This window comes from Panthera pardus, unplaced genomic scaffold (genome assembly GCF_024362965.1).
Source record: "Panthera pardus isolate Hobbes unplaced genomic scaffold, ASM2436296v1 HiC_scaffold_15, whole genome shotgun sequence".
Lineage (NCBI taxonomy): Eukaryota > Metazoa > Chordata > Mammalia > Carnivora > Felidae > Panthera > Panthera pardus.
The window spans coordinates 15553119-15570149 of NW_026526710.1; the positions used below are offsets into that span (position 1 = coordinate 15553119).

Here is a 17031-nt window from a genome sequence, read left to right on the forward strand (position 1 = left end):
CTGTATCTCCCACTCCCCTTCACCCATTTTCTACATCCCCCTACCCCTTGACATATTAACTTAATTGGCAAAAGCAATTTTTGTTACTCAAGCCCATCTGCCAAATTATTCTTCCTAACTTTTGTTTTCCAACTCAGGTAAATGTGTTGATCTGTACCTTTAAGAAAACCATACAAACCATTGAGAAATAAACTATGAAACACATCTTACTCCTTATTATATGGAACACATCCTTATAACTTATTGTAAGGTAGATTTGTGAAAGCCATAAGCCAAAATTAAAATCATATGCAACAAATATAATTAATTTATTCATTTTAATAATTCATTATTAAAACAACGTGATAATGCTATTTCTCATCCTGAATTTGTAACAAACTAATGTGTAGCTAGAATAATAAATTACAAAGTGAGGAGTATGGTAGAAAGCATGATATTGCTTCGGTAAATGTGTATGCATGCATGAAACAAACTCTATTATTGGACTTCTGGAATAATTAAGAGTCATAAAAAATCAGAAATAAAGCTATTAATTTATGTAAATCTTAGGATTGCTTCAGTATTTAATGTAGGAGAATAGTGTATTATGAAACCAACTGACATGGCAGTATCATAATTTTTGCTGTTGTTAACAGTAGAAGTTATAACATTTTATAAGATGAAATAATGTAAGGATTAAATAATTGGATTAAATATTTCTTTATATAATTTGTTAAAAGTTTATCCCTTAACTGAATGAAATTACTTAAAATTTTTCATCTGTGGGTTTTACACACTTCATCTTCAAATGTTTGATAGTCCTAGTAAACATTTCAGCTATATATGTGTTGTTTTTTAAATTTTTTCAAGTGGGGGAGGGGCAGAGAGAGAGGGAGACACAGAATCCAAAGCAGACTTCAGGCTCTGAGCTGTCAGCACAGAGCCCAACATGGGGCGAGGTCATGACCTGAGCCTAAGTCGACGCTTAACCAGCTGAGCCACCCAGGCACCCCTCAATTATATGTTTTAAAAAGGAAGGAAAGGATTGGCTGTTGATTGGAACTTTTCTTTCTAAGTGGTAACAGACTGTCAATGAGAATTGAGAATAGTTTGGAAAAAACATAGGGTACAATTAAATACATGAGCCGGCTGTATTGATATTTGAAGCTCTCTTTCATAAGTAGGGCCAGGAGGCATTGTTTGATGATAATCGGGAGATAAATGAGGCAAAGTCACTCTGACAAACCCATTCCACAACATATTTGAAATCTGAATATTCTGGCACCACCCAAAGTATCCTATTTCTGAGGCCACTCCTCTCTTGTATGTGATGGGAACTATACCTAATGGGGAAAGACAAGTCCAATACAGGTTTACAGTAATTTCATAACTTACTAAGCGAGCTTAGCAAGATTAGTTATTTGTTTCATATACCAAAGCAGAGTTCAGGGTGTATAGGTGCTGTTCTGAAAGAATTTGTGCAAGGGGCACCTGGGTGGTTCAGTTGATTAGGCATCCGACTCTTGGTCTCAGTTCAGGTCTTAATCTCAGGGTCGTGAGTTCAAGCCCTGCTTTGGGCTCCGTGCTGGGTGTGAAGCCTACTTTTAAAATAACACAACATCTCGGGGCGCCTAGGTGGCTCAGTCGGTTAAGCATCCGACTTCAGCTCAGGTCACAATCTCGCGGTCCGTGAGTTCGAGCCCCGTGTCGGGCTCTGGGCTGATGGCTCAGAGCCTGGAGCCTGCTTCCGATTCTGTGTCTCCCTCTCTCTCTGCCCCTCCCCTGTTCATGCTCTGTCTCTTTCTGTCTCAAAAATAAATAAACGTTAAAAAAAATTAAAAGAAAAAAAAAATAACACAACATCTCTCCCAAGAATTTGTGGAAATGGAGAAATCTGCATGAGTGTTCAAACATATGACTTCTAGGAAATTAAAGATTGGAAGATTAATTCCCCTAAAAGTGGGATTTCATGTACTCTGGCATGTCTTGGTACCCTAGTGTGAATACCACTGGTCTAGGGTATTTAGTAGCAACCTTATTTAGCTCTGGGGAGTTCATGTGTCAGTCAGGGTCCAATCAGGAGACAAACTACACGGTATTTTATTTTATTTGTCAATTTTATCTTAGCTTGAGCAAGGGAGAGGGGCAGAGGGAGAAAGAGAGAGAATCTTAAGCAGGCTCCACACTCAGCACAGAGCCTGACATAGGATTCAGTCCCACAACCCTGGGATCATGACCTGAGCCGAAATGAAGAGTTGGACGCTCAACCAATTGAGCCACCCAAGTCCCCCTGCAAACTACATAGTATTTTAAATAGGGGAACTTTTTTTTTTTTTAATAATTTTTTAAAACTTTTTTTTAAGTGTTTCTTTATTCTCAGAGAGAGAGAACAAGCAGGGGAGAAGCAGAGAGAGGGGAGACAGAGGATCCCAAGTGAGCTCTGTGCTGACACAGAGAACCCAGTGTGGGTCTCAAACTCATGAACTGTGAGATCATGACCTGAGCTGGTTAGACACTTAACCAATTGAGCCACTCAGGCGCCCCTTAATAATTTTTTTTAAGTTTATTTATTTATTTTGAGGGGAGGGAAGGGCAGAGAGAGAAGGAGAGAGAGAGAATCCCAAGTACACTCTGCATTGCCAGCGTGGAGCCTGATGCGGAGCTCAAACCCACAAACCATGAGATCATGACCTAAGCTGAAACCAAGAGTCAGACACTTAACCAACTGAGCCAACCAGGATCCCCAAATAAGGGAACTTTAATATAAAATAGAGTAACCGTAAAGATGTACAGAGTATTCTGAAGGGCACCCTAAGACTGAGGGAAAGTACTCAAGGTAGGACAAACTTGGAAGGGGGGCCACCTCCTCTGTGTTGGCATTTTGACTTTGTTCGTGAGGGTATGGGTGCAGCCCATTGGATGGCTGGGTTGCTAAGGCCAGATCTAGGCAAGCAGGAAATAGCAAACAACTTCTAGGGTGCAGATGAGCTGAGGCAGGCAGGCATGCAAAAGGACTAGGGGTGTCTCTGTGGATGTAATGCCTGGAGCATGTGGTGTTTCCTTCAGGAGGGCCACAGGAAACAGCCCTCAGGAAGTTGGGGTATAAGCTTATGGCCTGGAGTGCCCCACATGTGTCAGGAAGCATGTGGCATGATCACCAGGCTAGGGTTGCCAGAGCACTGAGGGACTACGTACTCTGGCCACACAGCTAGGGCAGAGCCCCCTCCAAATGACCCCCTCCTGACACGCCAACAAACATACACCAGTGATGGGGGGGAAAAGTTCACCAGAACCAGGAAGAGAAGCTCCTTTCCTCTTAGCAGTGTTCCCCCAATGCCTTCTTTTTGCCGGAGCTTTTAGCATCATACTTACTCTAAAGAAGAAATGCTTCAAGAGTCCAGGATTCCATTTTCACAGAGCAGGTTCTGGAGGGTACATTTTGAGCTAAGAAGTTATAATATAACTGGCGCATGCCAGTAAACAAAACTTTGAATATATTCACTCGACCAAGAGCTGAAGAGATTTGAATAAATGGAAAGGTTTATGTTTCACACAGTCAGAGTTAACATGGAAAAATAAAGAAGCAAAAATAGCCAGGAAAATTCAGAAAAGGAGTGAAATGAGAGAGGTGTTAATCCTAAGAGACGTTAAAACATATTGTAAACTCGGATGCCTGCGTGGCTCAGTTGGTTAAGCTTCTGACTCCAGCTCAGGTCATAGTCACATGGTTCGTGGGTTCGGATCCCACATTGAGCCCTGCACTGACAGCTCAGAGCCTGGAGCCTGCTTAAGACTCTGTGTCTGTTTGTCTCTCTCTCTCAAAAATAAATAAGCATTTAAAAAATATATACATATATATAACTAAGTAAATAGAAGTGTGATGCCACAGCAGAAACATACAAATTGGTAAAACAAAATAGAAAGTCCAGAAGTAGACATGACTACATAGAGAAATATAGAATGTGACAAAGGTATCCCCTCAAATTAGTGGTAAAAAGATGGACTGACTGTTCAGTAAAGTGCTATTGGGGCAACTGGGTAGCCATTTTAAGAGTAATAAAGTTGGATCTGTACCTTAGACCTTTCACCAGAAAAAATCCCAAATGAATCAAATTTAAATAGAAACAAATCAGACTGTAAGAATACTTAACGAAACCATAGGAATTTTGTTTTTTTATGTAAACTCCAACTTCAACGTGGGGCTCGAACTCAGCCCTGAGATCAAGAGTTGCATGCTCCACTGACTAAGCTAGCCAGCCGCCCCTGCCCACAGGAAATTTCATTGTTTTTTGTTTTTGTTTTTGTTTTTTAATGCTTATTTATTTATTCTGAGAGAGTGAGAATGCACAAGAGGATGAGGAGCAGAGAGAGAGGGAGAGAAAGTCCCAGGCAGACTCTTGATTTCGGTTCAAGTCATGATCCTAGGGTTGTGGGATTGAGCCCTGTGTTGGGCTCTGCACTGAGTGTGGATCCTGCTTAAGATTCTTTCCTGCTCGCACATGCTCTCTCTTTCTCTAAAATTAAAAAACACACACAACACACACAAAACAAGATGCACTGCTTTATATATTTGTATAATCAGTATCTTAAGATAATGTTATGCTAGAGCCAAAATTGTCTATAGAGTGCTGTCATTTGTGTAAAATAGTGGAGGTTTCAGGGGAATAGAAATTCCCTAAGACTTCTATTTTATATAGACCACTTCTGCAGCCATGACTTCTATAAACATTTGTAAATGAGAGACATGGTTGCTCAAAATCAGAATTTGAACCCACCCCCAAATGCCTGATGTTTTCTCTTTGGTCATATTTATAGATTTGTTCTACCTGAGAGTATAAAAGCCATTGTTACTCAAGAAGCAGTTGGTCATCTTAGGTATTAAGTGTCCCCTGGTCATTTTCTAGGCCAGAAAACAGATACCTTCAAAAATTGTTGCTATATTCTGCTTAGTGTATATATCAGCATATCTCTGGCTCAAGACCACACCTTATGCAAAGAGTTTTTGATGTTAGCTCTGAAACTGCCTTCCTTATGATGGAAATCGTAAAAAACAGATCAAGTGATGAGGGAGAGAGGACCCAGCAGATGGAAGACACTCAAATGTAGACTTTCTCCAAAACCACCCTGGGCAAGATGGGCTTTCCACGGAAAGTGTCTGTGCTTTTGAGGCAGACTGTGCCATTCCAGTGAATGTAGTCTCGCTGAAGAAGCCAGTTTGTTGAGAGGCCAGAAATTCCAGAATCTGAGCTCTGCTCACAGACCTTCACCTCAGTCCGGAAACAATGTGGATACATACTACCCTGATTTGCAAAGTCAGAATGACTGGGAGGCTCATCTTTCACTCTCGGATTGCCCATCCAACATCTTTAATGTAGTGCTCAGAAGCAAAGTAGTTGTCCTCTTTTGGAACGCCAGTGCTAAGTCACTATGATATTTTGTATACATATTATTATTTATGTATATTTTCCACAAGCATGTTCTTTGCTGAATTGGAATTGAACCAAACCGAATCTCAGTTAAGATTCTCATAAAGAAACTAAAACATGACACCAAAAAGTTAATTAACATGCTCTTCAGACTCTGCTTTTCTTATCTGAATGAAACAGGTTTAAAATACAGAAACTTTGTGGTGATAAGTTAACACTATTAATAGTTAATATAAAAGTTATCACAGTAAGTTTCTACTGATATAAGTGTGGTGACCTGAGGGTTGAAGCTATTATCTTCCACATCGTAGCAACGATGAATAATAAACAAATGAATTGAGTATACTCATAAACAAATGAGTAAATAAAAGGGTAAGTTTTATGGTATGTCAACCAAAACTCTTTGAGGACTGATCAAAGGTCTACAGCAGGAAATGCACAAGATGAGTGTAGAATATCTTGTCCTACCAGAAAGTGATGAAGTTCTCAAAGACTACTAAAGTCATGTCAAAGAGACTCAGAAACCAATTTGGAACTCCCACTGGCCACAGATGAAACAGAGCATCAAAAAGAATAATAACTGCAACAGATTGGAGCATAAGAAATATGTTTAAATGGAATAGTTTATAATGACACTTTTTAAAAATTTTTTTTTAATGTTTTTATTTATTTTTGAGACAGAGACAGAGCATGAGCAGGGGAGGGGCAGAGAGAGAGGGAGACACAGAATCTGAAGCAGGCTCCAGGCTCTGAGCTTTCAGCACAGAGCCCAACACGGTGCTCGAACTCACGGACTGTGAGATCATGACCTGGGCTGAAGTTGGATGCTTAACCGACTGAACCACCCAGGCACCCCTATAATGACACTTTTAAAACAATCCATTGGCCATATTTGGATGAGATTAGAGAACCAAGTAATTGTTTGGAAATCAGTAAATAAAGGGAAAGAACCAAGCATGAGCTGTTTTTCCTGTGCAAAGTGTACTACAGGGTTACTAAGTAATGGATGAACATGAAGTTTCAATTTAGACAGAAGAATTCTAGCAAATGAATTGAGAAGGAGTGCTAGACTATCATTAAGTATGGCCCTAAAGAAGTAATAAATACAGTCAGTGTTCTTCAGTGGCTAGTAATATTTTAAAAAGATCAACAACAGGTATCCTTTCCCTCGGGATGAAAGTATACACCACCATCTAAAACTCTTCCTATCGGGGTGCCTGGGTGGCTCAGTCAATTAAGCATCCAACTTTGGCTCAGGTCATGACCTCATAGTTCATGGGTTAGGGCCCCACATCAGGCTCTGTGCTGACAGCTCAGAGCCTGGAGCTTGTTTTAGATTGTGTCTCCCTCTTTCTCTGCCCCTCCCCTGCCCATGCTCTGTCTCTCTCTCTCAAAAATAAGTAAACATTAAACAAGAAGAAGAAGAAGAAAATAAAAATCTTCCTATCAAAACACCTAAATCTGATTATGCCTCTTATATCTAATTGTCAATCTATAGGAAATACCTGTAATATTTTCCATATGTTTGGTTCAGAGGAACGGGTTAAATAATATTTTGTGGGTGTAATCATAATATAGACTGGGGAAGCCTCAGGTCAGACAACCTGGTTTCTTCAAATAAATGACAAAATAAAAAAGGAGACAAAATAGAACACTAGTAATGTATAAATTGAGATGGTATTGATTGGAATTAAAAAGTTCCAGGGACTGGTGTTTGGGAGAAGGGTAAAAATATTGATGCAGTCCAGTTTCCAAGTCAAGAAAACTTCTTAAAATTCTTGCCAACCACTGAAAGAGAAGTGTATAATTTCCAAGCCAGGAAAGGGGGATAAAAGAGAAGTGAGCAGCAGTCAGTTAAGGAGAAGAAAAGAAATATTGAAAAGGTAAAAGAAGCTATAAAATATGAATAGTAGATACAAATACAGCTATATCATTGCCAGTAAGTATAAATGGACTAAATTTCATAAAGCTGAAGATTGGCAGCCTAGAAAAGAAAATCTGGTACATGTTGTACATGTGAGACACATCCAAAATTCATTGCAGGGGCACCTGGGTGGCTCAATCAGTTAAAGGTCCAGCTTCGGCTCAAGTTACGATCTCGTGGTTTGTGGGTTCTAGCCCCATGTAAGGCTTTCTGCTGTCAGTGCAGAGACTACTTGGGATCCTCTGTCTGCCTCTCTTTCTGCACCTCTCCTGCTTGTGCATGCTCGCACTGTCTTGCTGTCTCTGAAAAATAAACATTAAAAAAAAAAAAATCGATCAATCTCAATCCAGAGGGCCTGTAAGAAAAGGACTCATCAAGTTGGGAAGCCAATTTTATTTCTCTTAAGAGAACATGAAGAATTTATTTTATTCTCTTTTCAGATTAAAGAAAAAGGAGTTTAGTTTAGAAGAAATATATACCAACAAGAATTATAAGTCTCCTCCTGCAAACAGGTGGGTACATGAGTAGGAGTGAATAGACTGGGAGGGCTTCTGAAATGATCGATGCAAATCTCCAATCCATTCACTTTAGAAAGGAAGTTATTGGAAATAACTAGAATTGGTATTTTTAGTTCCCAGCGCTTGAACTGGGGTTGGTGGTAGGATGGGACAGAAATGTGTGATGAGTTAGGTAGGTACAGAAAACACCATTTCCTTTCAGTTTGTATTTGTGTTTTTAGCAAAAACCTGGCTGTCCTTTTCAGGACTAGTAATCATTGATCTTCAGATATGATTCCAAATCCAAACACAGACAGTGTTTCACATGGCTACCTTTGAGTGTGAATTCAGTTCAAGTCAGGGAACATTTATTAAATTCCTGTTGTGTCCAGGTTGTAGCAGGAGAGTTCTAGGATTTTATCCTGTAAAGTGAGCATTTGCTCTAAGACCTTTGTACGAGATTATTCATTGCAGCATTGCTAAATAATAGGAAACAATTGGAAACAACTTAAAATTGAATTATGATTCAGCCTTATAATGGAATACACTGTAGCCATTAAAAGGAATGAATCAGATACCTGTTTACTGAATTAGAATAATCTTAAAAGTTATTGACAAAAAAAAAAAAAAAAGTTATTGACAGATCAGAGAGGCACAGTGTATAGGGCAGTGTATGTGGTTTGCTACCATTTGAACACAAGAAGAAAACCAAAGTGGAGGATATATGCTGTGGGTTAGCAGACTATAGGCCACATTCAGCGAGTGGCCCATTTCCTTTCTTTTTTTGTTACAGTCTGTGAGAAAAAAAAAAAAAAAAGGTTTCTATATTCTTAAAGGGTTGTTTAAAAACAAAAAATATAATCGAGTCCTATGTGCTCATTAATTTAAAAATGTTTCCTACCTGTCCCTTCACACAAAAGGGCTGATCTCTGGTAATATATGCTTATTTATGCATGTCTCTGATTGAATGACTTTGTGAATACATAAAAAAGTGGCTCGTGTTGCCTATGGGGTCTGGTCTTTATTCCTTACCCTTTTGCTCAGTGTCAGTTTTTTCACTGGGTGTTCATATATTACATATCCATAAATACATATTTTTCTTCGTACGTAAAAAGATACTGGCCAGAGAAAGCAGTCAAGTAAGTAGTCATTAGTTGTTTTAGCCCCAGTTGACCAGAAGGGTTGGTGACCTAGGAGATGGGCCACGTGAGTCATTGTATTGGTGATTCTTTTTTTGTGCTCCACCCTTAGGTGTTTGGAGACCATCTTTGAGGAACCTAAGGAACGAAATGGTACGCTAATCTCAATCAGCCAACAGAAGAGAAAACGAGTTCTAGAATTTCAGGATTTTACAGTCCCACGAAAGAGGAGAGCTCGTGGTAAAGTCAAGGTGGCAGGCAGCTTTACCAGGGCCCAGAAGGCAGCTCTGCAGAGTCGAGAGCTGGATGCTCTGTTGATACAGAAACTAATGGAATTGGAGACCTTTTTTGCCAAGGAAGAGGAGGAGCAGGAGCGATCATCTGGTTGTTGAAAAGCAGTTTGGTTTAGGGGTCTCAATTTTAGATTTTCCAGTCTCCTTGGAAGAAGTTGCCTAATTTTGCCCTACCGCCCAAACTACTCAAAATGCAGTCCGTGGATTTTACCTATTTTAAGGTGCAACCTTTTTAGGAAATGGTGAAGGAGGGTCCTCTACTTCTACTGCTGAGTATTGAACCTCAGGAATGTTCCCTTTCTCCTGGAAATGGTCCTGAAAACCATCTGGCCCCCTCCTCCTCACACTCGCCATCCACAGGAGGAGGACTCAGCATACCTTCAGTAACACTAGAATTCCAAGGACTCATAGCATTTGCACGTCCGTGTGAAAGTTCTGCGTTGTTTACGGTGGTGCTAGACCAAGATTATTTAGAGACGTGGCCTAGGGAGGGGGACCTGGCGTCCTGTTCTTTGTGGTCTCACCAGCTCATTTCAGTAGTTGAGGAAAGATGAGCTGTTGGGTTTCCTAATCCTTTTGAGTCTGTCTGCCCAGAATCGTGCGTGTGCGTGTGTGTGTGTGTGTGTGTGTGTGTGTGTGGTTGTGTGTGGCTTTTCCCCATCATTTTCTCCCCTCTGTGACTATGGGTCACTAGTGCCAGAGGAGCCCGTCCAGGCCCCCTTCAAAGTAAGTTGCACTTTTTAATGTTGTGGTGTTATTTTCATTTGTTTTTATTTTTCTTTTCTTTTCTTTTCTTTCTTTTTTTTTTTTTTGTATTATTGCTGCATGTTTGGAGCCTTTAAATGTGATTTTAAAACAAAATTTTAAGACATCAAGGAGAAAGACAATAATGTCTTAAGAATATATGACAGGCATTTGACCCAGTGTATCAGTGCATGGTATGGGACAATGGTGAGACATTTTCCCATTATGTGTTTCAAGCAGTCCCTTCCCCATTTCCACCTTCCAGTGTAGCTCATTAGAAGGAGTACTTTTTCATCTGTGTTCTCATTCTTGCCCACTAAGTAGATGTGTTTATTTTAATGATAGAAGTAAGAGCAAGTTTTCCTCCCAATCATTTAAAAAAATGTGAAGGTTGGGTGTGGTCTTAATGGGTTTTATCTGAAGTGGTAGTCTATAACAAAGTTGGGTACGGCAGCTCAGGTGGTGATAAAAGGCCGACCCAGAGTGTTTGCAGCTGTCAGAGCAACTTGCTCCAAGAGTGGGGAGTGAGATGGCACGTGGTTCAGACCCAGTGATGCATCCTTGCAGGGGGATCATGAAATTCCATGGCCAGCCCTCTCTGAGAACACCCATCGTACTCTGGGCTCCTATGTCAAACCTACTGGAAATTTTGCAGAGTGCCAGAGTTGGCAGTTCCTTCATCTGTGCCTGCTTGAGTCTGTGGGCAGAAGGATGCTGTGTGGGTCGGCCAGGCCCAGAGGTGTCATTTGTTTTCCACTTAACTCCTATGTGCCCTTGCCCTGCTTCCCCCCCGCCACCACCATCCCCTGTGTTTTATCTTTCTTTCTCTCTTGCTTTCATTACAAAAGTTCAGAGAATTAACATTCCTTGGCTGGTGAGTGGGATGCTACACCCAGCCTCAGGACACTGGTCACCTCTTCCCATTCTCCTAGGAACCACTGCTAGGAAGCAGCCACCCAAGGAGACTGTCAGAGCTCCAGAGATATTTTCAAAGTCAGTCTGTTAGAGTGAGTGGTGCCGTCCTGGTGTGTCTCCTAGGGTTCCTTTGTCTCCCCATTTGTGAGTGGGTGGGAAGATGGGGTGGGGGCAGGGGGTCTCTATGTGCCTTTCCTTTGCAGGTTGACAGTCTGTGCCACACTGGAGCAGAAGAACTGACATGAGCAAGAAAAAATGCCACATCTGTCTTCTAGGCCCGCTGCCTCAGACATAGCATTTAGTAAGTGAAATACACATCTGGTAACCCATAGAGGCTTCTAAGGCCATGGCCAAATAGCATTGAAGAGAGCCGCATTTCCACACTGGCTTGGAATGTGAACCAGATTCCGCTGTTCTACATCTGCTTTGCCCAGACTGTATAGACACAACCTGTGTTTCACCTCAGTACCTCTCCCATCCTGGGACAGGGTCCTTAGACACTAAATGTTTTTCTCTGTCTTTTTGCCTAAGGGAGTGGGGATTAGTATTCCATTTTACCCTCTGACAAACATTTTTAGGGAGTGCTGCTGGACAGCTTGCAAACTCCCAGCAACTCAGCAGAGCCCTGTTTGCCAGCTCCGTTGCTGGTGTAGACGAGTCAGCAATGCGGCAACAACCCATGTCATCCAGCAGACTGAAGTTGAACGGGCACAGCTGTGGCATCACCACCATTACAGAGATATAATTTCAAGTTTGCCCTTATACGTAGGCACGGTATTTGCAAGAGCCAGGAAGAATGATTTGGAACATTGGAGGCATGGAGTAAGTGGAGGCTTGGGCTCCCTCCTTGTCCTGGCAATGTGGAAGAGAAGCAGCTCTGAGGCATCTCTGCCTATCCTTGAAATTCTTGGCCTGCCCTCTGGCTCGGGGCCTTCCCCTGCTCCAAAGTTAAGAAGGGGCCCCCATTGCAAACGTGAAATTGCTTGCCTAAAACCGATACAGCAAGTTCTAGCTGTGCTCAGCCACACCTGTCTTTGCATCTGTTTTCACCATTGGCCTGGCCAGCTGCAAGGCTAGATCTGTGGTCCTCGGAGCCTGTGGAACCTGCCCACGATGGGGGGGGGGGGGGGGGGGGCATCGGCTGCTGGCACACCACTTGCTCAGAGCTACAGGAGGTCTCTTTCTGGGGTGGGGGTTGGTAGTTTCTGAGTATGGGGACTTCCCACCCCAAATGGTGGGAAGTTACAGTTAACTATGATTTACTCAACTATAATTCAACTCCAGAGGCTTAGTGTTTTTAATATGGGAAAGAGAGGAGAAATCTCAGGTCCAATCAGGGTTCTGCCTATCAGCTTTTCACTGAAACTTCAACTATGTTTTTTTTTTTTCCATCTTTCAGTTATAGCTATATTTGCCCCTCATCTGCTTCCTGCCCCCTTTCTCCTTCTCTTTTGGTCACCTTTCCAGTTTCATTTCTTCGTTAGTTTAAATGTACCTCATCATACCTATTAAAACAGATTATGTCCACTTTTTCTTACTGACCTTACTCTAAGAGCTACAGCTGAGGGAGGTACAGTGGAAAGACATGTAGCATTTGCCTTACGTGGAGCCTGAAGAGCTTAGAAACTCATGCTGTGAATCCCAAAACTCAGCGCTCCTTTAAGAGCTGTGAAAATCATGACATTTTGTCACAGTTTTGCCTGAAAGGGTCTTTTGCGCGGGTGCCAGAGCCAACCTGAGGTAAATTCCAGATCCTACCATCTGGGCACGATCCCTCCCCCCGCAGGGCTCACTCCCTGCCCACCAGACCAAGAGCAGCATAGGGTGTGCAGTACTGGGGCGGCAGCACCAAGGCTCTAGTGCAGCCTGATGGAAAGCACAGCTGGCACTTGGTCCCCAGGCTGGGATTCCATCTCCTAATACCACATACATGGAGATCCGTGAAAGACCAACTTTTAGTCAGTGATGCTTTTCTCCCATTACCTGAGGGAGAAGTATGCAGTTGGTGCTTTCTTTTAATTCCCTTGTTTTGTTTTTGTTTTTGTTTTTGTTTTGTTTTGGAAGCTTTTCCCCTCGTATCATGGAAAGGACCTCTTAAACACCACATTGTTGGGTGGCTGTATCCAAAGTCTAGATAATTGGCCAGAGGTAGGGAGTAGCCTTTCCTGGATTGATGCAAAAGAAGGGCTCCTTACCACAACTGCACTTCTTGATATAAAAAGCTGGCTGCAGAGGAAGAGTTAATTTTACAAAAATCAAAGTTTGATATCATCTAGCTACAAATTGAGCAGCAGACGCTAATTTGATTATAAAGTAAGGGTCCCCATGTAGCCCACCATCTAGCACAGCATATTCTCAGATTTGATGCTTATTCATTGTGTGTCTTCACAAGCCCCTCCCTGGTGCTGAGTTGGATTTGAATTCTTGGTGAGAGGCCTCAGCATCTCCTTGGGCTGGTCTGGGCCAGTAAATAGCTGCCTGAAGTGTTTATATATTATCATGGTCAATATAGTTCAGTGAAATTTGTACATTTTTGGTAACATTGGCATACATGATGCCCCTGCAGTTCTTTTTCTGTTTGGTAGTTTGTGACTCTAAATTCCCACTGTTATGTGTGTTAATTTATGAAAATAAATTTTTTTTGGGAAAACCTTTCAAATAACTGTCAAGGCTGTTAGTCTATTCTCTTTTTTTATGATTTTATTTTTAAGTAAGCTCTACACCCAACATAGAGCTTGAACTTAACCCCAAGATCAAGAGTAGCAGGCCCTTCCAACTGAGCCAGCTAGGTGCCCCTGTTATTTTACGTTAAAAGTTTACCTATAACGTTATGAGGTTTCACCATTTTCTGAGGACTGTCCTGTGCTCAGAACATGTATAGGCCTCCACCTTTGGGTGGCCTTCTGAGCTTTCGATGAATCTTTTTAAATTTACTCAGTGGCAGCAAATCATCTCTTTGAGGGAATTTGGTATTTGGAAACAGCCAATACTCATTCAGATCTGAGTCCTACCCACTTAAGTGCAGTAGGTTTGCTGAGTAAGTATTTTAGGTGTGATTTTTAAATAGTGCAACTTTCTCATTTGGCAAAGGGGGAAGAAGCAGTTATAAATTCAAGTCATAAGATGTTTCAAATATTAGCAACCTATTTGGAGTAAGAGCTTCACTTGCTAATGAGACTACTAAGGAGAGTGTAAATGTGGTGGAGTACATTCATTTGCTGTAAAAAAAAAAAAAAAAAAAAAAAGAGGCTTGCCTTTTATCACATATCCTCCCAGCTGTACACAAGGTTAGGCTATGAGTCTTCTATTCTCAGTTCTCTAGTGAGATGATGGCAACTAGTGAAAGAATGACTAAAAACATGGCTCTCAAACACCATACTGACATGTCCCAGGAAGAAGCATGATTTCTGAGGATGGTTTTCCTTTGTCCAGAGGAAAAGCAGTGTACAGCGTCCCTGCTTGGCCTTTTCCAATTCATGGCTTCTACAACAGAATTTGGGGAGCATTCTGCCTCACAGCTATGTTTCTGCTTTTTAGATTTCACAGTTCTTTGAGAAGAGCACATTTTCTTTGTTTAGAAGGGAAAGGCTAATCATCTATTACGTGTTATTTCTCTAGTATCTCCCATTATAGAGTCTCAGTGTTGGTAAGGCTTCCTGAGAATAAGAGGACTGATCCAAGCTGATTTAAGAGTCCTCTGTTGTGGGACACCTGGGTGGCTCAGTCCATTAAGTGTCCGACTTTGGCTCAGGCCACGGTCTCACGGTTTGTGCGTTCAAGCCCCTCATCAGGCTCTGCTGACAGCTCAGACCCTGGAGCGTGCTTGCAACTGTCTCTTTCTTTCTCTCTGCCCCTCCGCTGCTTGTGTGCTCTCTATATATATCAAAAATTAAAAAAAATTTTAATGTTTATTTATTTTTGAGACAGAGAGGGAGAGCATGAACGGGGGAGGGTCAGAGAGAGAGAGAGAGAGAGAGGGTGACACAGAATCCGAAGCAGGCTCCAGGCTCTGAGCTGTCAGCACAGACCGGGGCTCAAATCACGAGCTGTGAGATCATGACCTGAGCTGGAGTCAGACGCCCAACCGACTGAGCCACCCAGGCGCCCCCTGTTTTGCATTTTTAATGTCAGACTCTTGAAGATGGTGAAATGGTCCCTGAAATAGTGCGAACATACCCCAAAGAATGGGATGAGTCTGGCTGCCCCTCGTCCTTCCCCTACTGCTGCCTGCCTAAGTTATCCTGGTAAAACACAATTTCACACTTCTCAGAACCACCTCTTAAAATCTCTCTGTTCCTTTCTCCTCGCCCCCAAATAAAGATAGTAACTACCATTTATTGAGCCCTGACCAAGGGCCAAGCATTTTGCGCTTATTACCTCCATGAATTCTCACAGCAACCTAAAGTAGGTTTTGGGGGTTTTTTTTAATGTTTATTTATTTTTGAGACAGAGAGTACAAGTGGGGGAGGGGCAGACAGAGGGAGACAGAAAAAGCAGGTTCCAGGCTCTGAGCTGTCAGTGCAGAGCCTGATGTGGGGCTCAAACTCACAGCGAGATCATGTCCTGAGCCGAAGTCAGATGCTTAACAGACTAAGCCACCCAGGCACCTCTCAAGTAGGTATTTTTAATCCCCGCTTTGTAGATGAAGAAACAGGCTTAAAGCTGACATCTACTCCTGACCATGGTACTACCAAACCCAACGTTTCTGTCCACATCTTTCTCTCTATTTCATTTCCCTTTGATGCTCCACTACCCTGAATTTTTTCTAGTTTCTCAGATCCTCCATGCTGTCGCTTGCCTTGAAGCTTTTACACGAAAGCTGTGACCTTGGCCAGAAGTGTTCTTTCTCCCACCCCTTCATTGGACTGCCTCTACTTCAGATTTCTGGGGGCTTTCCCTAGCCCCTTCCCACTCTGCCCCCTGCCACCGCCCTGATAGTCACCCCTCTTAGATGCTTCCTCAGCCCATGCACTCTCCACCCTCTGAATTGTCTGCTCACTCTTCAGGTTCCCCCTTTTGCCAGTGAGCTTCAAAAGAGTGAAGTCTTGTTTGCCATCCCTAGCCCCTTGCACATCCCTGGCACACAGGTGCTCAGTCACTGCTTATTGAACAGATCAATGTACCATGGGCACAAAACTATCAAGCCAGTCCTCTGGAAGGGCATGGACAGGTAGGGGAGACAGACACATGGGTCAGGAACTGAGAGGAGCCCAACTGGAGAGTTTTAGAATACAGAGAGAAGTGCTGTGGGGATAGAGAGGTTTTTTTAAATGCTTATCTAGTTTGAGAGAGAAAGTGGGGGGCAGAGAAAGAGGAGAGAGTCCCAAGCAGGCTCTGCTCTGTTGGCACAGACTCAGATGTGGGGCTTGATCCCAGGAATCATGAGATCATGACCCAAGCCAAAATCAAGAGTCGGACGCTTAACTGAGCCACCCAGGTGCCCCCAAGCATCCGGGTTATGATCTCACAATTGATGAGTTCGTGTCCCATGTTGGGCTTGGTGCTGGCAGTGCAGAGCCTGCTTAGGATTGTCTCTCTCCCTCTCTCTCTCTCTCTCTGCCCCTCCCCCACTTGCTCTCTCTCTCTCTAAAATAAATAAGTTAAAAAAAAAAAAAAAAAGAACCAACTGAGCTACTCAGGCACCCCAAGACAGATTTTTTTTAATTAAGAAATGTAAAACTTGCAGTAAAGAGAAAAGAACAACATAACAAGCACCCATATTTCTGTCATTCAGAATTAACAAGGGTTAATATTTTCCAAATTGCTTCCAGTCATGTTTAAAAGAAATAAAACATTACATGGGGCACCTGAGTGGCTCGGTCAGTTAGGCATCTGACTTCAGCTCAGGTCATGACTTCACAGTTTGTGAATTTGAGCCCCACATCAGGCTCTGTGCTGACAGGCCAGAGCCTGGAGACTGCTTCAGATTCTGTGTCTCTCTCTCTGCCCCTCCCTTGCTCACATTCTGTCTCAAATAACCATTAAAAAATTTTTGAGGGGCGCCTGGGTGGCTCAGTCGGTTAAGCAGCCGACTTCGGCTCAGGCCACGATCTCGCGGTCTGTGAGTTCGAGCCCCGCATCAGGCTCTGTGCTGACAGCTCGGAGCCCGGAGCC

At 42.5% G+C, this 17031-nt stretch overlaps 1 protein-coding gene across 8 annotated transcripts in view; it reads left to right on the forward strand.

The window, feature by feature from the left end:
- Positions 1 to 13579, forward strand: part of PRR14L (proline rich 14 like) — a 59131-nt gene extending 45552 nt beyond the window's left edge. For 7 of the 8 annotated variants that reach the window (XM_019426780.2, XM_019426781.2, XM_019426784.2 and 4 more), the window contains 2 exons: positions 7770 to 7841; positions 9078 to 13579. In XM_019426780.2, the coding sequence (XP_019282325.2) occupies positions 7770 to 7841; positions 9078 to 9357 (352 nt within the window). In that variant the 3' untranslated portion in view covers positions 9358 to 13579. The remainder of the gene's footprint in view (positions 1 to 7769; positions 7842 to 9077) is intronic. The other variant, XR_008422165.1, reaches the window with a different exon arrangement.
- The last annotated feature ends 3452 nt before the right edge of the window (positions 13580 to 17031 follow it).